Source organism: Pyrus communis, chromosome 2, assembly GCF_041283825.1.
Source record: "Pyrus communis isolate YQ-2024b chromosome 2, ASM4128382v1, whole genome shotgun sequence".
In the NCBI taxonomy this organism is placed as follows: domain Eukaryota; kingdom Viridiplantae; phylum Streptophyta; class Magnoliopsida; order Rosales; family Rosaceae; genus Pyrus; species Pyrus communis.
In genome coordinates this window covers 17,110,156-17,136,286 of record NC_142566.1, presented here as the reverse complement: position 1 = coordinate 17,136,286, position 26,131 = coordinate 17,110,156, and the positions used below count along the sequence as shown (strand labels likewise).

Below are 26,131 nucleotides of genomic sequence, written 5' to 3'. Positions count from 1 at the left end.
GATTGGGACCATACGTATCGCGCGTGCGTATACTGCATAACCTTCGTTAGTGGCTTCAACACTAGCTGTTATCGTATATTTTCCTCTCTAACTTTATGCAATCCAACAGCAACTAGACTGTATTTAATAAATTTATTTAGAAACCAAATAACTCTGAAGTTAATGGTATTTATTTATTTATTTATTTTGACTTCTCACTGTGGTCACTCACTTTTGAATTTTTTTTTAAAGAAAAAAAAAAACAGAAACCACAATAAAATGTTACGGCGCCAAGTGACCTCTACTATATTAACAATTAGGAAGCGTCGACAAGATGAAGGAACTTGCTTAAAAATACTAGACTCAAATTGCAAGATAAACTCCCAGCAACAAAACTCTTTTTTCAGTATATACACATGTCAAATTTCATAAGATCACCAAAATTTTAAATTTTAATATCTATTTATTCACCATTTGTGCATTCCTTATCATCAAGTGACCAATAAAACATTAATTTAATCTCTTCATTTGAACTTTTATTAAAAAAAAAAAGGATAATTTTTCTTTGGAAATAAGTAAAGACCAACGAAAATAATTGATAACTAAAGAATTGTTAGAACTATCATGCATTTGGTTTTGCAGTCCTCTTCTCATGGATCCAAATGATGAACACATTGACGGTTCCGATACCGATGATGTGACATCCCACATCGCCCATGGGTGTGATCCTTAGATATATATTCTCATCCCTACCTAGCACGAGACCTTTTGGGAGCTCACTGGCTTCGGGTTCCGTAAGAACTCCGAAGTTAAGCGAAAAGGGGGCTAGAGCAATCCCATGATGGGACAATTTGGTATCAGAGCCTAACCCTAGCCATGGTGTGCCGACGAGGACGTCGGGCCCCTAAGGGGGGTGGATTGTGACATCCCACATCGCCCAGGGGTGTGATCCTTAAATGTATATTTTCATCCCTACCTAGCACGATGCCTTTTGGGAGCTCACTGGCTTCCGGTTCCGTAGGAACTCCAAAGTTAAGCGAGAAGGGGGCTAGAGCAATCTCATGATGGGTGACCCACTGGGAAGTTGCTTGTGAGTTCTCAAAAACAAAACAGTGAGGGAATGGTAAGCCCAAAGCGGACAATATCGTGCTATGGTGGTGGAGCGGGCCCGGGAAGTGATCCGCCTCAGGCCGGGATGTGACAGATGAACGCATTACGTACCCAATAATATACATCTCTCATTTCACACAGTGTTTTACATAGAAATACTGGTTCAAATCTGCATAACTAAAATCTTATATAACAACCCCCATTCGACAATCAACTAGCTAAAACACTTGAAATTAAAAAGGATATTAAGATCAATATGATACATGTGACTTTGATATAATTTAATAATGCAAGATAATTATAGAAGCCACCCCTTCTAATTTGTTCTCCTAGAAACAGCATAGCTCCTACTTCTCGGGTACACATCTCTCTTGACCTGGACTTCTTCTTCAAATTCACACGCCTTGTCTTCGTCAATCCTTCCGATTCCAACACTTCGACTGCGAGGCATGGCGTTGGGCACTCCAGCCACCGGAGGCTGCCTAGGAAGCTGCGCTTTTCGAGCAAGATCGAGTTCAATTTTATTCCTTAAGCTCCTAGCAGAAGCGGCCCTCGTAAGCTCTCTGTTATCTTCGTTATCGGCAGTGCTTGAATTGGTAGAGCTTGTGCTGAAGCTTCTAGGCAAAGAACTTGGGACCTGGGCACCGGGGCATCCCATGGCCGTGCCGTAATCGAATTGACCGGAGCACTCGGTCATGCTCATGATGTAGAAATCCCTGGCCTTGATTAAAACCCTTAGGGGGGTCTTCATGAACTTTGTTAGTCTGCTTTCCTTGCTAGGTTTCTTCATGTTTGCCATGATCGAGCATGGAACTGTAGCTAGTCTTGGAAATTTGTATACCGAATAGTTTTGGCTTTTGTGATCTCTCCCCAACGCATGAAACAAGTGCGTACGAATATATCAAGGAAAAGTGGGAAAGTGAGCAATAATATATATAGAATTGTGGAGATTACATATTAGCTGTTATTGGTACAGCAGTGTCTTAAATCCCAACCACTTTAAGATGAAAATGTGATTTACAAATTTATCCTTATGCAGAATGACTTTTAAAGACTTGACCATTAGTACTACGGTTTAGTGATATTCCTGAAAATCTTTAAGTTCGATTCTCGACATGTTATTATTGCTGGTCCAGTGTGAGGCTTAGCCCCATTCCCCACTCCCACCCCACCCCCTCAGCTAGATTCTATCCTTTGTTTAAAAAAAAAGTCTTAAATCCCAACCACTTTAAGATGAAAATGTGATTTACAAATTTATCCTTATGCAGAATGACTTCTAAAGACCTGACCATTAGTACTACGTTTTAGTGATATTCCTAAAAATCCTTAAGTTCGATTATGCAAAATGACTTCTAAAGACTTGACCATTAGTACTACATTTTAGTGATATTCTTGAAAATCCTTAAGTTCGATTTTCGACACGTTATTATTGCTAGCCCAGTGTGAGGCTTAGTCCCCTTCCCTACTCCCACCCCACCCCCTCAGCTAGATTCTATCCTTTGTTTAAAAAAAAAAAAAAGTCTTAAATCCCAACCACTTTAAGATGAAAATGTGATTTACAAATTTATCCTTATGCAGAATGACTTCTTAAGTCTTGACTATTAGTACTACAGTTTAGTGAAATTCCTGAAAATCCTTAAGTTCGATTCTCGACGAGTTATTATTACTGACCCAGTGTGAGGCTTAGCCTCCTTCCCCACTCCCACCCCACCCCCTCAGCTAGATTCTATCCTTTGTTTAAAAAAAAAAAGTCTTAAATCCCAACCACTTTAAGATGAAAATGTGATTTACATATTTATCCTTATGCAGAATGACTTCTAAAGACCTGACCATTAGTACTACAGTTTAATGATATTCCTGAAAATCCTTAAGTTCGATTCTCGACACGTTATTATTGCTAACCCAATGTGAGGCTTAGCCCCCTTTCCCACTCCCACCCCACCCCCTCTAGATTCTATCCTTTGTTTAAAATAAAACCCACTCCCACCCCACCCCATCCCCTCAGCTAGATTCTATCCTTTGTTTAAAATAAAAAAAAATATAAAAAAAATCATCCAATCAAGTTTCACCACGTAATATTTGTTATGGTTGACCAACAAAAAATAGAACATTTAGAATCGCAACCCAGCCTTGGTGGTAAAGTGCTATATAGTATTGATCCTCAATTCCTCATGACTTTGGGTTCGAAGGCTTGTAAAGAACAATCAGAATGCCCTCCCCCATGTAAACCCCATCAAGTCCACACCCACCGCACGTTCTCGGTCCTCCCCCACAGCGGTGTCGATGTCAGCTCGCTATGGGTTGCCAATCGCCATGTCCGCCAACGTCTACTCTCTTTCTCGTTGTGGTGCATTTTGGGGGACGGTTTTGAGGCTAGGTTTCTACCGTTTGGGGGGATGTTGGTCCCCAAGAACAAATAATTTGTTAATTGTTTTTACTTATTTATATATTTTATTTTTATATAGTAAGGGAAAGTAAAAAGAATTAAAAAATGTGGAGGTCATTTTGGGAAAAATAGTTGGTAGAAAAATAGTGTTTTCACTTTTTAAATTTTATCAGTGAGTAGAAAAACAAGATAGGTGGGAAAATAAGAAATGTGAGTTAGTCTAGTAGGCCCGTCTTTATATTCTTGGGGTATTTTTTCATTGGAAGGGGTTTATAATGGATATAGTTGTAGGGCAACATATATCGATAGAGAGGTTGGAAAAATTATTGTATCATCACATTTAATTATACAAGGCATCGTTTGATACGTAGAATTGATTTGACTTGGACTGGATACAGGGATTGGTTTGGCTTGGCTGGGATTGATTCTACTTAGGCCCCTCACTATAAATGGTGTAAACCTAGTAGGAAAGGTATAATCTCAACTTAATTATCCTGTGCCCTGATACCGCATATGATCTTTATTGTTATTGTTCCTTGGTAGCTTTTGCCCTGATACATGCCCAAGGAAAAAGCCTAGAGAAGCTGTTTGTCAAGTTGGTGCGGGAGGGACCAAGAGAGAATGGTGGTCGATGGGGGTGGGGTTGGGTTTGTAAGGTGGGTTTTTTTCCTATCTTTATCCTTTTTAGTTTTTGTGGAGGGTGTTGTGTTAGTAATTAGGGTAAAATTAGAACTTAAGGTGTTAAAAAAAATTTTGGGGTAAACTTGAAAGGGTGTGGAAGTTGAACAAAAAAAAACTCAATTATAAACCTGGACAACTAACATAATAAGGTGGATTGAGATTTTTGATGTCGGGTGTAGTTTCAGCTTGTGCAGTCAAGGATCGTTTGAAGTCGCCTTTAGGCTCGTGCGAGCCAGAAGTGTTTGATGTCGTCTGTAGTTTCAGCTTGTGCAGGCAAGGAGCACTTGGTGCCTTGTGTAATTTTAGCTCGTGCATGTAGCAAATGTTTGACGTCGCCTTTTAGGCTTGTGCAAGCGGAGAGCATTTGGTGTCGAGAACACTTGGCATGAATCTTCTTTTGAACCACATTATTACTAGCCCTTAAGTCCACCCCATCCTTCTTAGTGAAGATAATATTGTTTAAAAAAAAAAAAATTAATCAAGCAAATTATCTTTAATATATTTGATTTTACTCAAAGTAATCAAAGAAAAAACTCCTTAATTATGTTTTCAACCATAGTTTAATTTGGTGATTATTTTGCTTCTACCAGATATCGAGACGTGTCGCTCTCAATGACTCGTCAGTGACTCGTCCAACTTTGATGAGCCACATACTATGCCGTGTGTACAATTTGAAAGACCCACTATGCACGCCACATAAGCCTTAGCAAGTCATAATTGGTGAACATTTGTTTCACTGAAATTTTGATGTCTATAGGCCGAACTATGTTCATTATAAAGACACTCATCTCCTTTGAGTACCTTTTTCTCTACTGCCTGATACAGATTCATGTACTTATACTCTTACGAATATAGTTGAAGCGGCCCAAAACCTGTGCACAAGATCCTGAACTTTGCAGTGAATTAAGCAACATTGTCTTCAGGTTGTAGAACCCTAAGCTGAGAGGTGTTCCTTCCTCGAACTGTAGTCGTTTAAGTACAAAAGTTAGCAGCTCATTCAACATCACCACCACCCCATCTATTCTACTCGCCCAACATAATTTGATCGTGAGTTGGCACACCTGTATTCACAATAAGGATATAGGTAGCTTAATTGTTACTCGACCTGCACGTCCATGTAAGTTTTTTAATTTTTAGAATCAACAAATTCACACACAAATCATGTAAGAAATATATAAATATAGGGTGATGCTATCCACACATATTAACATTTTTTCAAGAGAGTAAGTGACGGCAGGACGGCAGGGCGGCAGGACTGAACAAATTGGAGGGATCGTGGACTTTCTCAAATTGAAGCCATACACGAAATAGTACTTGATTTGATTAATAGATACCTTAAAATAAAATTAAAAACAGAACATTACGAAAAAATAATAATAACTTGAAGCATACCTGGGGAATAAGGTTCGTTGAGTTTTCTATGCCTACAACGACATACCCGCAACAAACTGCCTTACCAATGTTAAAATTCCATTGGGTATTCATAAATAAAAACCTTTATGATTATACTTGCACAATCTATAAAATAAACAATTTGGTATCTCAATTTTTATTAATTGATTTATCAGTCTGTACAAACACTACAAATTTTGAACGGCATGCCACCCCATTTTCTAATCACAAATCTCAAAATTTAAACTACAAAATTTAAATTTGAGATTTGTACAATGAATAAACACAAACTTCAAAATTTAAATTTATTCAACGATAATTAAGTATTGTGGTAAGCAATACCACCACTTGAGGGTGGTGAGAAAACATGCACTCATTTTACACTTATACCTTCTGAAACTCAATCTTTGTCTCACTTTGCTTTATGAAATTTTAAATATCTCACTTAACCCCCTAAGTGTCTATAGCATATGTCTCACTTAACCCCTAAACCCGGTACTCCACATGTCATACCACAAGTGCAGGAAATAATATATTTATTGTTTCCCTACACTGATTTTATAACACATAGAGTAAATATTTAAATACAAAACACTTTGAAAAATTTCTCTATTACTTGATATTATTTCTTTTAATATCGATGTTGAATTTTGGACGTTTGATTTATGGCATGAATATATTGTTATGTTAATTAATTCATTCAGTAGTGCTAGGTAGACTAATTTTTTAGATCGCATTTGCAAACAATATAACGTTTCACTAATAGGGAAATAAGCAAGTTAGTCAACACTTAAATAATAATCCAAACATCAACAACTACGCCTTTGTTGTAAATTTCTAGTTTAAGTGAGATTGTGTAAATTCTAGATTAGATTTTATTCTAGTTATTCTTTCCTATATGGACTTGTATTCCTTGGAGAAGAAGGATTTCTTATCACTCTATAAAGGCATTGCGTAGGAGGAATAACACACATTTCTCTACACAACCCTACAAATACATCTCTCTCTATATTCTCTCTGTGTCGCCGATCCCATTCCCCTGTCATTTAAATATAAGCGACAAGGAATGTTGCATTCTCCAAGGAACGTTGGTTACACATGTGCTTGTTGTCCACAAGGAACATTGCATTTTCCAAATTGTTGGCCCAACTTATCAAGCTTAAGGCTCACCTCCCTGATTATTCGATCAAATCTATTCAATTGGATAATGTTGGAGAATTCACATCTAAAACTTTTGATGACTATTACATATCGGTTGGGGTTGATGTTGAACATCATGTACCCCATGTTCACACCCAGAACGGCCTGGTAAAGGCATTCATTAAGCATTTTCAAATGATTGCTCGATCATTAGTCATACGTACCAAGTTCTTGATCGCTGCTTAGGGCCATGCAATATTGCACTCAGCCATATTGGTTCACTTGAGACCTGTTGCGACCCAACCATATAGCGCCCTTCAGTTGATTACCAGATACGAACTCGACATATCGCATCTGCGCATTCTTGGTTGTGTGGTCTATGTGCCGATTTCGCCACCCTTACGTTAAAAAATGAGGCTTCAGCAAAAGATGGGAATCTATGTCGGATTTGATTCTCTTTCAATTATTCGTTACTTAGAACCTTTGACATGTGATTTGTTTGCCACTTGTTTTGCGAATTGTCACTTCTATGAGATAGTCATCCCGTCGTTAGGGGGAGATAAGAACGTCAACGTTCTTGAAGAATGACGCGAATTATAATGGCATTTAGATCCTCGCACCGCTCAATCTGAAACTGAAGTGTAGCGCATATTAGATCTTCAGAGCATAGCTTAGAGGATGCCAGATGCTTTCATCGATCTAGCACGAGTGACAAGATCACATATTCCAGTTGCGAATGTTCGTGCAAAGATGGATGTACCAAATATAAGATGGACTTTCCTCCTGGAGGCTGGGATGCCACTTTGGCCAATCAAGGTGCATTAACAGCTAGCCAATCATCTGCCCCTGCACATAAGCATGGCAGACCACTTGGTTCAAAGGATTCACACCCCGAGAAGAGGAAACCCACGGTATAGGCACCTAAAAAGCTTACCGTGAATCCGACTGTCACCTACTTATTTTATCCAACTCATGAGGAAATTCTAAATTACAGAAGCATCCTTAAAGAGACGAATCCACCTCTCGAGAATCGTGAAATTTCATTCTATGATGCTAGCTTAGATGATGTTTGGTGTAGAAATAAGATGATCGTCGACGATGCATTAGTATATGCATTAGCTACTGAGATCATGTTGAGCAATGACATTGACCCTTGTTCCATTGATGAATGTTGACGTAGAACCGATTGGTTAAATTAGAAACAAGCAATCCAAGTTGAATTCAATTCACTTGCAAAACAAAAGGTGTTTGGACCTGTAGCTCATACTTTTCCACATGTGAAGCCTGTTGGCTATAAGTGGGTTTTCGTTCGGAAGCGGGATGAGAAGAACGAAATTGTGCGTTACAAAGCTCGTCTTGTTACACAAGGCTTCTCACAACGCCCCGGGATTGACTATGATGAAACTTATTCACCCGTTATGGATATGATTACTTTTTGTTACCTTATTAGTTTGGTAGTTTTCGAAAAACTGAGTATAAAGCTGATGGACGTAGTAACTACGTATCTCTGTGGCGATCTTGATATGGAAATTTACATGAAAGTTCTCGAAAACTTACATTGACTGGATCAATAATATCTAAACACCAAAACACTTTCTCAATTCAGCTAAGGTGTTCACTCTACAGTTTAAAGCAATCCAAAAGAATGTGGTATAACCATCTGAGTAAGTATTTGACTAGTCAAGAATATACGAACAACGAACTATGCCCTTATGTGTTCATTAAGAAGTCACATTCTGGTTTTATGATTGTTGCAATATATGCAGATGACATAAACCTCATCAGAACTCTTGAAGAGCTCACGAGAACTATCGCGCACCTGAAGTCGGAATTTGAGATGAAAGATCTAGGAAAGACTCAATATTATCTCAGTCTCGAGATAGAGCACTATTTGGATGGAATCTTAGTACATCAAACAAACTACACCCAGAAGGTGTTGCGCCACTTTAACGAGGATAAAGTGAAGCCTTCAAGTACTCCTATGGTCGTTCGATAGCTAGATGCAAAATGAGACCCCTTCCGTCCGAATGAGGATGATGAAGAGATTTTGGAGCCCGATGTTCCTTATCTAAGTGCGATAGACGCTTTATTGTACTTAGCTCAATACACTAGACCCGACATTTCCTTTGCTATTAATCTTTTGGCTAGATACAGTAATGCACTAACACTCAGACACTGGACTGGTGTTAAGGAAATCTTCCGCTACCTTAAGGGTACTACGGATCTAGGCTTGTTCTATCCCTACGGATCCTCAAGTGATGCCGCACCCTCTTAGCTCGAGTCGATTCTCACCTTGTTGGTTATGTCGACGCAACATACTTATCTAACCCGTTAAAGGCACCGCAATCTCTTGGAGTTCAACTAAACAAACCTTAGTTGCCACTTTGTCTAACCATGAAATTCTTGCCTTACTTAAAGCAATTCGGGAATGCTTTTGGTTGAGAGCAGTTGTGGGCCATTTTCAAAGCTCATGCAATCTTTACCTAGTCCTTAATGTCCCGATGATGATTTATGAAGACAACGCAACATGCGTTGAACAACTCAAGAAGGGTTACATCAAAGTAAACAACACCAAGCACATTGCGCCAAAGTTCTTCTTCTCACATCAACAACAAGAAAGAAGATTGAAGTCACGCAAATCCATTCACAAAACAATCTGGCCAACCTCTTCACCAAATCACTACCGAAGACAACATTTCAGAAGCTTGTTCAAGGAATTGGTATGCGTAAACTTTCTGAGTTGTAACATTACTAAGTTCTCTTTGGAATTGTGTCAAACTCAAGGGAAGCATCCTGAAGTATACTTGATTGATCTTAATGTACTCTTTTGCCTACGATTAGGAGCATTTTTCCCACTGGGTTTTTCTACCTAACTAGGTTTTGACGAGGCACCCACCTTGTGTTGATCATATCCCTGATGACGTCTCGTAGACGTTTCATTTGACTTTGCATTACTCATGCATTTTTCCTTAGACTATGAGTTTTGTCCCTTCTTGGGTTTTTACGAAAGCCATAGGGGCTTTTTGTGAGACTTACTTTCTTATGCAAGTTCCTACCTTATTGAGAATAGCGTGTTCCTAGAATCAATGCCGACGAGTCGACTTCCTCAACCTCTACATGATGCCGAATCTACTTGAGTATTTACACACTCAAAGGGGAGTGTTGTAAACTTCTAGTTTAAATGTGATTGTGTAAATCTTAGATTATATTTGATTCTCGTTATTCTTTCCTTTATGGAGTTGTATTCCTATAAATAAAGGCATTGCACAGAGGGAATAACACACATTCCTTTACACAACCCTACAAACATATCTCTCTCTATGTTCTCTCTGTGCCGCCAGGCCCCTATCCCCAGTCAGTTAAATATAGGCCACAACAACCTTATAATTTATAAAATATTATTTAAATCATGGTCTCTCTAACGTTAGGGAAATCATCTTAAAGACCTCAACTTAGTTTTGATACAACCCTCAAAATCTCAGTCGACAGTGACACTACTTAAATGGGATATGATATGTGGCATACCTTAGATTTATATTTCTTGGGATGGCTCGGCCGAGGCCGGGAGGATGTGATTCAAAAGAGTAGTGTGTTTTTTAAATCAATTGGTTTGAATAAAAGTCTGCAATTGCAAAGATAGACAATTGTTATAAAATCTTAACCAAAACCCGAAAAAAAAAAAAAAAAAAAAAAAAAAAAAAAAAAGAACAACGCAAGAAAGAAGCCTGAGTCGCTATGTATCCATTTCTAACAAATGGATCAGCATGGATCAGCAGGTCATGATAGTGCATGCCACGTTTGTTTTCAACTTTAAAAATGGAAAATTGACAAAAAGTTGTTTCTATTAAGAATTTTTTATCATGAATGATCTATGAAATTGATCAATTCGTTATTTTAATCCATTTAAAATTTGAATGAATTTATGTCGTCTTTAAAATTGACTATCGTACATTAATTTAATCTTCCGTTAGATTTTTAAGCGCCCCTTTTTATACGACGTGAATTATAACACCTGAATCTAGTATTAGCTCTGCAAAGACGCCCCCATCTTATGTCTTTAACTCACACAACAAACGAACAAAATGGTTTAGGCACTTCTAAGTGCACCCTACACTTTGATCACTGCACTCATCAGCATTCAAACAATTTTCACAACTTTCCACTGTTACCCAGTATGCACTGACTAAAAATTTGAAAAACTTAAAAACTAGCCATCGGGGACAACCCCTACTTGTGAAGATCTCATGTAACCAATTCACTACGTTGTAATTGTTTGTTCAGTAGTGGACCTATAGTTAGGCTAAGGTGGGCTGGTCTAGGCCGAAGTTTGAAATATTAAGAAACTAATACTAATTTCGAGACCTCCCAAACAATTTTACATAAATTAGCTCAGCCTACCAAGAAGAAATTAGTCACCCCACTACTCAAGATTCTCCCCAAATTGAAGTCACTCAGCCACCCCTCCATGACTAACGCATTTGAAGCTTTTAGTTAATAAGGAAATAAGGAAATTTTCTTAGAGCTTTGTAGGTAATAATGAAATAGTAGCCCACCTGTATAAATATTTATAGTTTCGTCCTTGCGTTTATTGCATGAGTACTGTTGCACTTTTCGAACAATTGAAAAATATTTTTTGGACAATAACGTCATTGTTGATGAGGATTTTTTTTGTTGGAAAAATATGACGATGTGGATGTTACTTCTCCTACAAGAATTTATACATGATAAATATTAGTAAATGGCAATTTCCATTGACATGGTAAATCATATAAAATACTAAAACAACAACAAAATATTTATATTTTGTAGGGTAGAAACAGTTCTTCATTGATGCTTAATTAGAGCGAGGTTTTAGGTTGAGGCATGTAATTAAGTTCATTGACCTCAAGAGTATATTTCACCTCTTGTAGACAATGTCTCAGGGTAGTAGATTATGGCACCCTATCCTTCAAGATACCACTATGATCCTTGTAAGCTCACACTCGCGATACTTGGATCGGATAAACAACCTCATTCTTTCCCTTGATATGAAATATGTGAACAATATAATATAACTTTCAAGAATGATGATTTTATAGGAGATAGAAAAGAGAAGAAAGCATTGTCATCTTTTCACTAGAGAGATTACCAAGTTTATAATAGAACTATTACAAAGAGATGTTGGCCAATAAATGAGATTTATTCAAAAAGCATGTATTATTATACAATAAAAGTCTAACATTATTACCTCCAACGTTAGGATATAATGAAAATATCAATTTTTGCTTTAGAAAGAAAACCGATATCATGACATGTTAAGCTGCACAAGATCAATTAGCTAATTAACAATATGAGTCATTTAGTATTATGGTTTAGTGGTATTCTTCTTCACGTGTAAGTGAGAGGTCTTAAATTCGGTTATCGCCAAAGGCGAATTTGAGCCACGTTATTGCTAGTTTATTGTGAGGCTAAACATACCCCTTCCCCTTAGTGTAGAATACCAATGTTATAAACTAGTTTTTTATTTTTTTTATTTTTTTAACAAATAATATTATCTACACTAATGAGTGAAAAATAAGTTAAACCTCACAATGAGCTAGCAATAATGTGGTTATAAACTAGTTAATGCATCAGTTTTGATTTCAAAGCAAAATTGAAATTAGGATTAAGGTGACCAATAAAGAGTTGTATTTTGAAATCCCCCACATATTCACATATTTCAAAATACAAGTCAATTCACAAGAAGATAATTCGAGAAATATAAGGATAGTGAGAACAGAGGAACTGCCGAGGGAAAGTGAGAAACCAATGCATTAGAATTGGTGTCTTCCAAAACTATAAACCAGTCATATGAGTTAGCCATAACTCACAGAAATTTGGTGAAAAATAATTTTTTTTATGAACTAAGATTTTTTTATGTGAATCATAAGACTAATCCTCAAAATCAAAGCATATTCCAGCGGGTTGGCGTGAATATATAGGCCATGTGCCCACCTAGATATCTATGAATGCTTTAGAGAACTTGTCTAAGCTCTCATTAGAAACAGCCCCACTTCCATACTCATAGGTGAATCCATTAATACACTACAGTCAATCACATCATCCATATATGAGGGCTATGGAATTAATCATTAAAAAAAATAAGTTCAGCCTTGCATGCTGCAGCAGTAATATCAAGCGTAATAGTACTTTGTTTTTATTTGTGAACTATACGACACACCAAAAACGATAGACGTTGTTACTAAAATAAAAAGATACTCTTACCGTATAATTTCTCTCTTATGTTAGGGCACTTCAGTATTTTACGTATTAAGATTTTTCAGAAGGACAAGAATTAAGATTTTATATGTGATCTTTCCTATAATCTTCTGGGCTGTAAGATTACTTCCTGTTTGTTTATTGCTGTCCTATTTGCTTCATATGTAGGTCTTTACAAATATATCAATCCACGTTCCTTATTTAGTACGAACATAAACTTAAGCTGAAACAATAAACTTTGACTATCAATAACAAAGATAAATTAACCATGCATGTGTAGTGTAGTGGAGATGGAATGAACCAACCCTATATGAATTCAACCAACCGTCGTAAGTTCTCTCTTGCTTGTATTACGTCAACACGAGTTTCCATCTTTAACCATTTTCTGCCCCTACTTCTTAAATCGAACCTTCTTTTTTTAGCTTTTCTTCCTAACAAAACACCTCCTTAACTTCTTGTCCTTAGTTATATTAACTTGTAAAGATAGAATGGAAGAAGAAAAAATTAAAATGTGATTTTAGTAATGGAAACTTAATTTCTTTGTATAAAACTCGATATAACTTTTGACTTGAATAAAACTCAGTGACTAGACACCACATAAGTAAATTCATTAATTATGTTTGACTTCACACATTATACATCTTTTGGATGCCTAAAATGACACACCCCGACCGAGATCAGGGCGTGCTGGCCGTCACACGAAGGTGACGTAACCATGTGCGCGTGCGGAAGCTAATAAGAAAGTAATATAAAAGTACGAATAATTAAAAACCTAAAAGCATACAAAGTACTAGTGTATGTGAGACACAATTCAGAGCAAGTCTACAACAGTCCAAAAGGAAAAGATACGATGTATTTACACCCGAAGGTGACCCTACAATGGTGAGTGTCTGTCAGAAATGCCGGGACGCCCTCTGGGATAAACCACTGAACTTGCTAGACCACTAGAACCTGGAGGGGCGCAAAAACAAAAGCGTGAGTGGGCAAAAACAAAGTTCTTTGAAAACTCTTTAGCAAAATACATTCTAACCCCTCGCCGTAAAACCTGTATACTTCCCAGAAAATGAACATATATACGTATGTATAGATATGTCAATCATGCTCCATGATATGTCATTCATGCTCCATAATATGCCATTCTGAAACTCATAATCAAATATAAATGCTCAAACGTAAATCACATCAATATCATATAATCTAGCAGCCGGGAGTCACCTAACGTGACCTGTACGGCTGTAGATAGAGCTCCACGCTCAACTCAACATCTGAATCTGCACACGAGTCGGAACCACCTAACGTGGTCTGTACGACAAGACTGGGTGTAATATATATACGCTCTAGTGCTACGATCACGTGAAGACTATGCGAAGAATTGCGGTCACCTACGAGTCGGAACCACCTAATGTGGTCTGTACGACAAGGCTTGCACCTAACTTGGATCCAAGACGAGCGTGTGGTGCGGGTGAACATCACGTGAAGGACTATGCCCTGGCCCTGGGCGGGAGCACTAACACCGGGGTGCAGATTATGAGCTCTCTAAGCATCTCAAACTACTATTGCATAATAAACAGGAATGCATGATAACGTGAACACCGCTTACCTGGCACTCACCTGTGCGTCCACAGCAGCAAATACACATTTATATATATATATGTATGCCACTACTAATACATGCGATGATGCGTAAACAACATTCATATGATGCATGGCATAAAACAAACCCTTTTTCCATTTAATTTCTGGGAATTAATATGTATATAGGTATATACGGAAAACAAAAGCCCACTCACTGGTAATTAGAAGGGTCGTAGCCCCCCTGCCTCGAATGTGAACGTTCGTCCTCGGGAAACGAATCACCTATACGCAACAAAGTTACGAAAACATTAATTTAAAAGCACCTAAGCAACTTCTCGTAATAACTTCTCATACATTGCTCAAATTGGACAATTGAATATACCAACGTGATCTACACAACCTCAGGATCACACCCATATTTTTAAAATAATTTTTGGACCACGCACGCGCCCCCACGCGCCTGAACAGTCACTGACCCACGCGCCCCCCACGCGCAGTCACGTGCACTGCACACTGACGGCGTCAACTGACGCCGTCAGGAATATTCCGTTAACCTGACGGAATATTCCCTAACTGACGCCGTCACTGCCGTTAGGAATATTCCGTTAAACTTAACGGAATATTCCCCTTCCTTCTCCGGCCAGTCGCCGTCGCCGGCGCCGCCGCCGTCGCCGGAAAACTGGGAAAATTTCAAACCTTGTTTTCTCCTTCGTTTTTCAACCATTTTTCACGATTCAAAAGCCAAAATGAAGCTTAGGACTAGTAGAATCACGATAGACTAGTTTCAAGGCCTAAAAATTGCTAGATCATACCTGTTTTCAAGGTCAAAACTCGGCCAACTTTCGAACCTAGCCTTCCCGACGTCCAAACTCGTCCAACGAACTACTCCCAAGCTCCTGGGAACCTCACAAACACCACTACAAGCTTAGAATCTCCTAAAACAAGCTAGATTAATCTTGCATGAACAGTGTTCAAATCGGACCTCGTCGAAACGACGTGAAAACAACGATATCCTTACCTGAAAATGGCACCACTGGACTCCTCTCAACCTCACGAGCACGGTGGTGGTCTTGGTTTCTTGATTGGTGAAGGTTTGAGTGTGTTTGTGTGTTTGCAGAAGGAAGAAGAAGAAGAACTCGGGGAGAGTGAGAGAGAGACAGGGAAGAGACAGAGAAGAGACAGGGAATGAGGGAATCCCGGGGGAGTGAGACGAGGTGTAGGAGTGTGTGTGTGTGTGTGTGTGTGTGTGTGTGGTCCTACACACCACACAACACAAAACTACACGTAAAAATAACAACTAGGGGTAAAATCGTAATTTCAGTGTACGTTTTAAAAATCCCGGGACGGGATGTTACAACCTACCCACCTTAATAGAATTTCGTCCCGAAATTCAAAACAACTAATTACACCCCTAACGGTCAAAGAACAATCTAGGATATAAATCCCTCATCCTATTTTCCGTCTCCCATGTCGCTTCTTCAACCGAGTGATTCCTCCACAAGACTTTCACCAAATTTACCGTTTTGTTCCTCAGAACCTTCTCTTTCCAATCCAAGATCGTTAACGGTTCCTCGTCATACGTCAAATCTGGATTTATCTCTAACGGTTGAGGAGGTATCACATGCAACGGATCGGCAACATAATGTCGGAGCATAGACACGTGAAAAACGTTATGCACTTTAGCCAACTCCGGAGGCAACTCCAACCTGTAAGCTACCTCACCAACTCGTTCTGTGACCGTGTACGGTCCAATGTACCTGGGACTCAACTTCCCTTTCTTTCCAAACCGCACAACACCTCTCCACGGTGAAAGCTTCAAAAACACCCAATCTCCGACCTTATACTTTCTGTCCGTAGCATGTCTATCTGCTAAACTTTTCTGTCTGTCCTGAGCTGTCTTCAGGTTAGACCTAATTACCTGAACATTTTGAGTAGTCTCCTCACCAATCTCCGGACCCACTAAAACTCTTTCTCCAACCTCTGACCAACATAACGGAGTGCGACAAGATCTACCATACAAGGCTTCAAATGGCGCCATGCCAATGCTCGAATGGAAACTGTTGTTGTAGGCAAATTCCATCAAATCCAATCGATGGTGCCAAGCATCACTGAACTGTAACACTGATGCTCGCAGCATATCTTCCAAAGTCTGAATAGTTCTCTCGGACTGTCCGTCCGTCTGTGGATGATACGCCGTACTGTAAAGTAGTCTCGTACCCAAAGCTTCCTGAAAAGCCACCCAAAACTTCGATGTGAATCGTGGATCACGATCCGAGACAATACTTACAGGGACACCATGGTATTTTACAACCCTTGAGATAAACAATTCTGCTAACCGGCTCAAAGAATACTTCTCTCTCACGGGAATGAAATGTGCTGACTTAGTGAGCCGATCAACGATCACCCAAATGCCATCAAAGCCATTATGTGTACGCGGCAACTTGTACACAAAATCCATAGTGATATTTTCCCATTTCCACTCTGGAACGGGAAGCGGTTGCGACAATCCAAATGGCTTCTTTCTTTCTGCTTTAACCTGCTGACAAACAGCACAACTGCTCACATACTCAGCTATCTCTCTTTTTATACCCGGCCAATAGTAAAATGGTCGAATAGTATGATACATTTTAGTTGCCCCTGGGTGCATGGCATAAGCCGAGATATGTGCTTCATCGAGAATTTCCTTCTTCAAATCTGCATTACTAGGCACGAACATTCTACCCTCTAACATCAACATGCCATCAGAATCACGAACTCTGAGGTCTCGCCTCCTTCCTTGATCTCGAGCTCGAATTAGTTCTTGAGTCTGTTCATCAGCTACTTGAGCTTCAAGCACCCGATCAACTAAGATTGGCCTAACTTGAAAATTAGCAAGTAATGCCATTTCTCGATCTTCTGCTTCTAACCTTACTCCCGTAGCACGCAAGTCCACCAAAAGAGGAATACGACTAGCGTACAACGCATTGATACGGCCATGTGACTTCCTGCTAAGTGCGTCGGCTACTACGTTCGCACGACCTGGGTGATAATCAATCGTGCAATCGTAATCGCTGAGCAACTCCAACCACCTCCGTTGACGAAGATTAAGTTCCTTCTGGGTGAAGAGATACTGAAGACTCTTGTGGTCTGTGAAGATCCTACACTTCTCTCCGTAAAGATAGTGTCTCCACAACTTCAACGCAAAGATGATAGCAGCCAACTCCAAATCATGTGTAGGGTAATTCGTCTCATGGGTTTTCAACTGCCGCGAAGCATAAGCAATCACCCTACCATGCTGCATCAATACACATCCCAGACCATTCAAGGAAGCATCACTATAAACCTCGAAATCACCACTATCGTCCGGAAGTGTCAAAACAGGTGCATTAGTAAGACAATGCTTCAACTGCTGGAAACTTTGCTCACACTTATCATTCCACTCAAACTTAACGTCTTTCCTTGTTAACCTCGTCAGTGGCAAGGCAATTACCGAAAAATCCTTAACGAATCTCCGATAATATCCCGCCAAACCAATGAAACTTCTCACCTCAGTGACGGTTCGTGGTTGCTCCCAACTCTCCACAGCTGCAACCTTTTGAGGATCAACAAGAATACCTTGAGCAGAAATGATGTGCCCCAAAAACGCAACTTGATCTAACCAGAACTGGCACTTGCTAAACTTAGCATACAATTGGTGTTCCCTCAACCTCTTCAACACCAAAGTAAGATGTCGAACATGCTCCGCTTTGGACTTAGAATACACCAGAATATCGTCAATGAAGACAATGACAAATCTATCCAGGTAAGACTGGAATACCCGGTTCATCAAATCCATAAAAGCTGCTGGTGCATTCGTCAACCCAAACGGCATAACCAGAAACTCATAATGACCGTAACGAGTCCTGAACGCCGTTTTAGGAACATCATTCCTACTAATCTTCAGCTGATAGTACCCAGACCTCAAGTCTATCTTAGAAAATACACAAGCACCTCTCAGTTGATCAAACAAATCGTCGATACGAGGCAATGGATAACGGTTTTTAATCGTCACCCGATTCAATTGCCTGTAGTCGATACACAGCCTCAAAGTCCCATCTTTCTTTCTCACAAACAACACTGGAGCGCCCCAAGGTGAAGTACTAGGCTGAATGAATCCCTTATCCACTAATTCCTGCAACTGCACTTTCAATTCCCTTAACTCAGCAGGAGCCATACGATAAGGAGTTAAAGAAATAGGATTGGTACCTGGAAGCAACTCAACATTGAACTCCACATCTCGATCTGGGGGTAAACCAGGTAAATCCTCAGGAAAAACATCAGGGAAGTGTCTAACCACTCTCACATCCTCAATTCTGCTAGGAACGGCCTCCTCTAGCACCACATGAGCTAGATACCCCTGACAACCTTTAGACAACAACTTCTTCGCTCGCAAAGCCGAAATAACACCGTGTCTTACCCCACTCTGCTCACCCACAAAAGTAACCTCAGGTAATCCAGGACGGTGAAACGTAACTACTTTCCCGTAACAATCAATGTTGGCACGATAGAAGTGCAACCAATCTGTGCCCAATATCACATCAAAATCGACAATATCTAACGGGATAAGATCAGCGGGCATAACAACACCCTCTACTATCACTGGACATCCTGGGTACATACAATCTACAACACATCTCTCTCCTCTAGGCATAGCGAATTCTAAATCGTACCCTAGAGGTGTGGGGCGAGGTTGCGTCAATTGAGCAAATGTATGAGAAACAACGGAATGTGTAGCTCCACAATCAATTAAGACTCTAGCAAAATAACCAAGAATATTTAACGTACCCATAATTAGATCCGGGTTGTTCTGAGCATCCTGCAGGGAAATATTGTGAATACGCCCCTGGCCCTGCTGTCGTCCGCCGCGACCTCTGCTCGCATGAACACCGCGACCTTGAGCTCCACGCCCCTGACTGGGCTGACCCATCTGTCTTGAAGACCCTGCACTACTAGTGGCATTCTCACTCTGCTGATACTGTCCTCCTTGGTACCACTGAGAACCACCTGTAGGAGCTGGAGGATACGGCATGTAGTTGCTGGGATACGGGGGATAACTACCTTGTGAATACGGGTCCTGGGGGTACTGATACGGTCCCGGGGCATAGGGAACAGCATCACCCTGATAGTGATAGGCACCACCTCTACCTGCTTGACCATAATTACTCGGACCCTGGATTTGCCGAATCGGTGCAGGTGGCGGCATAAAGGTCTGCTGCGGCTTCTGCTGCTGACCCTGGGGACAATTCACCGCTCGATGTCCCATCTGTCCACACGTGAAACAACCACCGCTGCCACGTCTGCACTCGCCGAAATGTCGGTTATTACATCTATGGCAAAATGGAACTCGGTTTCGGCCACCATCACCTTGTCTCTGGCCTCGAGCACCTCCATAAAACCTACCTCCACGTCCTTGTCCAGAGGCACTGAAACCACCACTAGACGAACTTGAACTTGCACCACCCCTTTTAAAGTTCTGAGTTTGGCGAGGCCCAAGCGATGTTTGACCTTTTCCTTTGTCGTCTTTCTTCTGATTGCCGTTTTTCTCTTCGTCACTATCACTTGACATATTCTCTGAGTCCTCAACCCTCAATAGTATTTCATAGAACTCCTGGTAGGACTCACAGTGAGTAGTAGTCACCATAGAACGCCATTTCTTTTTAGTGCCCAAGCGAAAACGACGAAGCATCTCCGCCGGATTACCAGCGACATCAGGATAGTAACGAGACAAATCAGTGAACTTACGATAATACTCGTTAGCCGTCATCTTTCGCTGTTTCAACTCAGTGAATTCCTGTTTCTTACGGTCGATATACTCAGGGGGTACAAATCTCCTCTGAAACACATCCTTGAAAACATTCCAATCGGTCCTCTGGGCTGGAGTCAACATACGAAGTTCTTGCTCCCACCAAGCTGCAGACTCCATCTCCAGAAACCATGACGTTGTCTCGACCCACCTTTCCATAGGAAGGTTCCCCTGGTTATGTAACACACGAAAAGTCTTCTCTATGTGTTCCAACCAACGTTATGCGCCTTCATGACCCTCGTTACCTTTAAACTTATCCAACTTCAGGTTATACATAGTCTCCAGAGGAGTCCTCTGGGGAGGGCGCATCACTGTTTGAAGGGCTGTAGCAATCACTTCCCCCAACTGAGTAAGATCAGGGAAATTAGGCTCATCTGAGCGACGTGGTTCCCGACGAGGCGGCATGATTCTGACAGAAGACACCAACTATTAGAATACTCACAAAGACACAGGACTGCCAAACCTAGGCTCTGATACCAAGCTGACACACCCCGACCGAGATCAGGGCGTGCTGGCCGTCACACGAAGGTGACGTAACCATGTGCGCGTGCGGAAGCTAATAAGAAAGTAATATAAAAGTACGAATAATTAAAAACCTAAAAGCATACAAAGTACTAGTGTATGTGAGACACAATTCAGAGCAAGTCTACAACAGTCCAAAAGGAAAAGATACGATGTATTTACACCCGAAGGTGACCCTACAATGGTGAGTGTCTGTCAGAAATGCCGGGACGCCCTCTGGGATAAACCACTGAACTTGCTAGACCACTAGAACCTGGAGGGGCGCAAAAACAAAAGCGTGAGTGGGCAAAAACAAAGTTCTTTGAAAACTCTTTAGCAAAATACATTCTAACCCCTCGCCGTAAAATCTGTATACTTCCCAGAAAATGAACATATATACGTATGTATAGATATGTCAATCATGCTCCATGATATGTCATTCATGCTCCATAATATGCCATTCTGAAACTCATAATCAAATATAAATGCTCAAACGTAAATCACATCAATATCATATAATCTAGCAGCCGGGAGTCACCTAACGTGACCTGTACGGCTGTAGATAGAGCTCCACGCTCAACTCAACATCTGAATCTGCACACGAGTCGGAACCACCTAACGTGGTCTGTACGACAAGACTGGGTGTAATATATATACGCTCTAGTGCTACGATCACGTGAAGACTATGCGAAGAATCGCGGTCACCTACGAGTCGGAACCACCTAATGTGGTCTGTACGACAAGGCTTGCACCTAACTTGGATCCAAGACGAGCGTGTGGTGCGGGTGAACATCACGTGAAGGACTATGCCCTGGCCCTGGGCGGGAGCACTAACACCGGGGTGCAGATTATGAGCTCTCTAAGCATCTCAAACTACTATTGCATAATAAACAGGAATGCATGATAACGTGAACACCGCTTACCTGGCACTCACCTGTGCGTCCACAGCAGCAAATACACATTTATATATATATATGTATGCCACTACTAATACATGCGATGATGCGTAAACAACATTCATATGATGCATGGCATAAAACAAACCCTTTTTCCATTTAATTTCTGGGAATTAATATGTATATAGGTATATACGGAAAACAAAAGCCCACTCACTGGTAATTAGAAGGGTCGTAGCCCCCCTGCCTCGAATGTGAACGTTCGTCCTCGGGAAACGAATCACCTATACGCAACAAAGTTACGAAAACATTAATTTAAAAGCACCTAAGCAACTTCTCGTAATAACTTCTCATACATTGCTCAAATTGGACAATTGAATATACCAACGTGATCTACACAACCTCAGGATCACACCCATATTTTTAAAATAATTTTTGGACCACGCACGCGCCCCCACGCGCCTGAACAGTCACTGACCCACGCGCCCCCCACGCGCAGTCACGTGCACTGCACACTGACGGCGTCAACTGACGCCGTCAGGAATATTCCGTTAACCTGACGGAATATTCCCTAACTGACGCCGTCACTGCCGTTAGGAATATTCCGTTAAACTTAACGGAATATTCCCCTTCCTTCTCCGGCCAGTCGCCGTCGCCGGCGCCGCCGCCGTCGCCGGAAAACTGGGAAAATTTCAAACCTTGTTTTCTCCTTCGTTTTTCAACCATTTTTCACGATTCAAAAGCCAAAATGAAGCTTAGGACTAGTAGAATCACGATAGACTAGTTTCAAGGCCTAAAAATTGCTAGATCATACCTGTTTTCAAGGTCAAAACTCGGCCAACTTTCGAACCTAGCCTTCCCGACGTCCAAACTCGTCCAACGAACTACTCCCAAGCTCCTGGGAACCTCACAAACACCACTACAAGCTTAGAATCTCCTAAAACAAGCTAGATTAATCTTGCATGAACAGTGTTCAAATCGGACCTCGTCGAAACGACGTGAAAACAACGATATCCTTACCTGAAAATGGCACCACTGGACTCCTCTCAACCTCACGAGCACGGTGGTGGTCTTGGTTTCTTGATTGGTGAAGGTTTGAGTGTGTTTGTGTGTTTGCAGAAGGAAGAAGAAGAAGAACTCGGGGAGAGTGAGAGAGAGACAGGGAAGAGACAGAGAAGAGACAGAGAATGAGGGAATCCCGGGGGAGTGAGACGAGGTGTAGGAGTGTGTGTGTGTGTGTGTGTGTGTGTGTGGTCCTACACACCACACAACACAAAACTACACGTAAAAATAACAACTAGGGGTAAAATCGTAATTTCAGTGTACGTTTTAAAAATCCCGGGACGGGATGTTACATAAAATACCTCTATTTGAATGTTTGATGTACATAATTAGTTTCATGTGGATTGTAGGATTAATGATTTTACAAAATAATAATAAAAAATAATTAATATTATAAATTTAGGGGTGTGATATCCACACACCCTATTTTACTTCTCATACACATTTTTAACTTTCGGCCGTCGGATCGGATGAATGGAAGAAGATCAACGGACAGAAAATATCAAGGGTGCTTTAGATTTTGGCCCTTACAATTCATTATTCCTAGATAAAAACTCATCTAGGTATAAAGGTCCGATAAAAGCCCAAATTTAAAATATGCAACCACATAGGAACACTATTGACCTACTAATACAATTTATTTACACCCATGTCACTTTTCCAAATCCCTAAATTTATTCCAAATTAAAAGTTGTAGAAAAAGTGAAATAAAATATGTAAACTGTTCTATTGCCTTAATTGTATCCATATCATACCAAAAATTTACCTTTTTTGTGATATATATATATATATATATATATATATATATTGCATTAATTGGGAAGTAAATTAATTTGTTTCAATTATTAAAAAAAATTATACTAAATCCGGATTGTATATTTTGAATCAAATAACATTTCTCTAACGTGTAGGTAAATTATTTTTCATGTATTGTTACATATATTAGGCACATTTTATTTTTGTATAAATATAGGTATGACATAATAATTCTCAATATAATACATGAAATTATATTTCTTCTTGTTATGGGTAAATTATTCTCCATGTACTAGTGAAAAAAAATTATATTACACACGGGGTATAATTTTTTGTAGGTAAATTAATTTGTTCCAATTATATAAATATATATATACACACACTACACCTAGATTTTATATATATATATATATATATATATATATTTTTTTTTTTTTCTTTTTTGAGAAAACCTAGATTATATATTTTGAATCAAATAACATTTTTGTATACATGGTAGGTAATTTATTTTTCATGTATTATTACATATATTAGCCTATTATGGACGTTTTTTGTTAAAAATATATAAAGTAATATGTATATGATTGTTTGTAGGTAAAAGATAAAATCAAAAACATGATCCAATTCCTAAGTTTATGCAATATTTTGTTGTTGGTATACAATATTTTGCATAATTGGAAATGAACATTTCAAACAGTAGGTAGGTAAATTAATATGGTCTAATTATATAAACACACACACACACACACACATATATATTTATACACATTTTGAATCAAATAACATTTGTGTACATGTGTAGACATCGAAATTTCAGTAAAATAAATGTTAACCAATGTATTAAAATTACAACATTTATTTACTTCACCAACCTCACACACTTACTTCACCTACAACATCCACTTACTTCACCTACAACCTCCACTCACTTCACCTACAACCTCCACTCACTTCACCAAAAAAATGAATGGTGGTGATTCATTCTCAAAACCTATAAATAGGCTTCTCCATCAAGAGGAATGACAAAAAAAAAACCAATTCACAAATACATTTCTCTACTCCCAAAATGGAAGAGAATACTCCCCAAGGGGGGGGACCAAAACCTTGAAGCCTTAAAGTTCTAAAGCTCTCAAGAAAATCCCGAAGGATCAAGAAAGCACTCTTCGTTCTTCGTCAAATCCTCCTTCAAGATCAAGCCCCAACGGCCCTTGAAGAACTCCCACCAACTCAAGATCAAGCCCCGACGGCCCCTTGAATAAAGTGTTCATCATTCATCATCCGTTCATCCTAAGATCAAGCCCCAACGGCCATTTGGATCAACAACCTCAACAAACCCATACACATCTATTCTTCAAGATCAAGCCCAAAAGCCCTTGAAGAAAATCAACTGTTCATCCTTAGATCAAGCCCCGACGGCCCTTTGGATCAACAACTCATCCACAAACCTACACCCTACGAAGATAGAATCAGAGGACCAAATTTGAGAGAGATCGTAACCCCAAAATCATTAAACACAAAAATATTATTTTTGTACACGTATTCTTGTTTCTTGTTTTCAGGAATTTTTCGTGTTCACAAATTTGGCATGCCCAGTGGGACCATCTCTACCTCTCATCTCTGTCTCCGTTCAAGATATTCAAGCACAGTCCATGGCTTCAAACAAAGAACAAGTCATGACTATCGGCACTACCTCCATTGAAAAACAGCTGGTTCAGATGAAGGAAACAATGGCAAGGCTGATAAAGACTGCAGAGGAGAAAAATTTGCAAACCGCCGGACTCATCAACCGTCTGGAGGCACAGCATGGCGTCAAAGTGAAACCAAGCTCTCTTCCAACTAAAAAGACCGAAGAAGGCTTTAACCCAAATGCCTACGAACTCATGTCAAAGGCTAGGCATGACTTTACTTCCTCTTCAAATCTTGGAAAGAAGGTTTCAAACACCGTCAACGACAAAGATCGTGACCTCACCGAGACTCAAAAGAAGTTGAAGGAGCATGATTACGGAGTTGACAACAACAAAGCCGGACTTGGCTTCACACCAAATGCACCCGTGAAGATTTCAAGCAAAGTGAAGAAAGCTAGCGCTCAACACATCAGCGTGAGCATTGAACAAGACCAAAAAGAGCCTAAACCCGCCCCTCAGACGTTGGTCTTCGATAGGATGAGCCATTCAAGCTCCAAAATTTCAGTGCTTAATCGCATTGGTAGTCAAGATCGAACCTCTGTCTTCAAGAGGCTTAACGCGCCAACATCCCAAAGCTCTGTTTTTGAAAGGTTGTTAAAGCCTAAGAAACAAAGCAACACAGCTATCTCTCCTCTGCAACGATCAGCTTCGGAAAGATTTGAAGATAATGAGAAGCCTTTTGGAAAGAGGAAGACAACACCAAAGGAAGAAAAGTTCGATGGGTTAGCAGAAAAAGGCAACGTTCGAAGCTTGATTCCTTCAAGGATGAAGCGCCAAGCAATCCTAGAGGTCGACACAAAAGGACCACTGAAGGTAAGGAGGCGCATCATCGTCCACACTGGCAAATCTTCATGCCAACAAACCCAAGAGAACGGCACTGAAGATGAAATCCCTAAGAAAGATGTCACTT

General features: G+C 40.0%; 1 protein-coding gene and 1 pseudogene across 1 annotated transcript; both read right to left on the bottom strand.

Moving 5' to 3' along the window:
• Nucleotides 1–1,197: 1,197 nt before the first annotated feature.
• On the bottom strand, nt 1,198–2,023 carry LOC137747868 (uncharacterized). The gene has a single exon (XM_068488006.2). It carries the CDS (start codon nt 1,886–1,888, stop codon nt 1,406–1,408), a length of 483 nt encoding a protein of 160 aa, XP_068344107.2. The 5' UTR covers nt 1,889–2,023; the 3' UTR covers nt 1,198–1,405.
• A 3,036-nt stretch (nt 2,024–5,059) lies between these two features.
• On the bottom strand, nt 5,060–20,738 carry LOC148698659 (uncharacterized; annotated as a pseudogene).
• Nucleotides 20,739–26,131: the final 5,393 nt, after the last annotated feature.

Excerpts from the sequence above, each read along its gene's own strand:
- LOC137747868 (XM_068488006.2), bottom strand. The coding sequence starts at position 1,888 with ATGGCAAACATGAAGAAACCTAGCAAGGAAAGCAGACTAACAAAGTTC.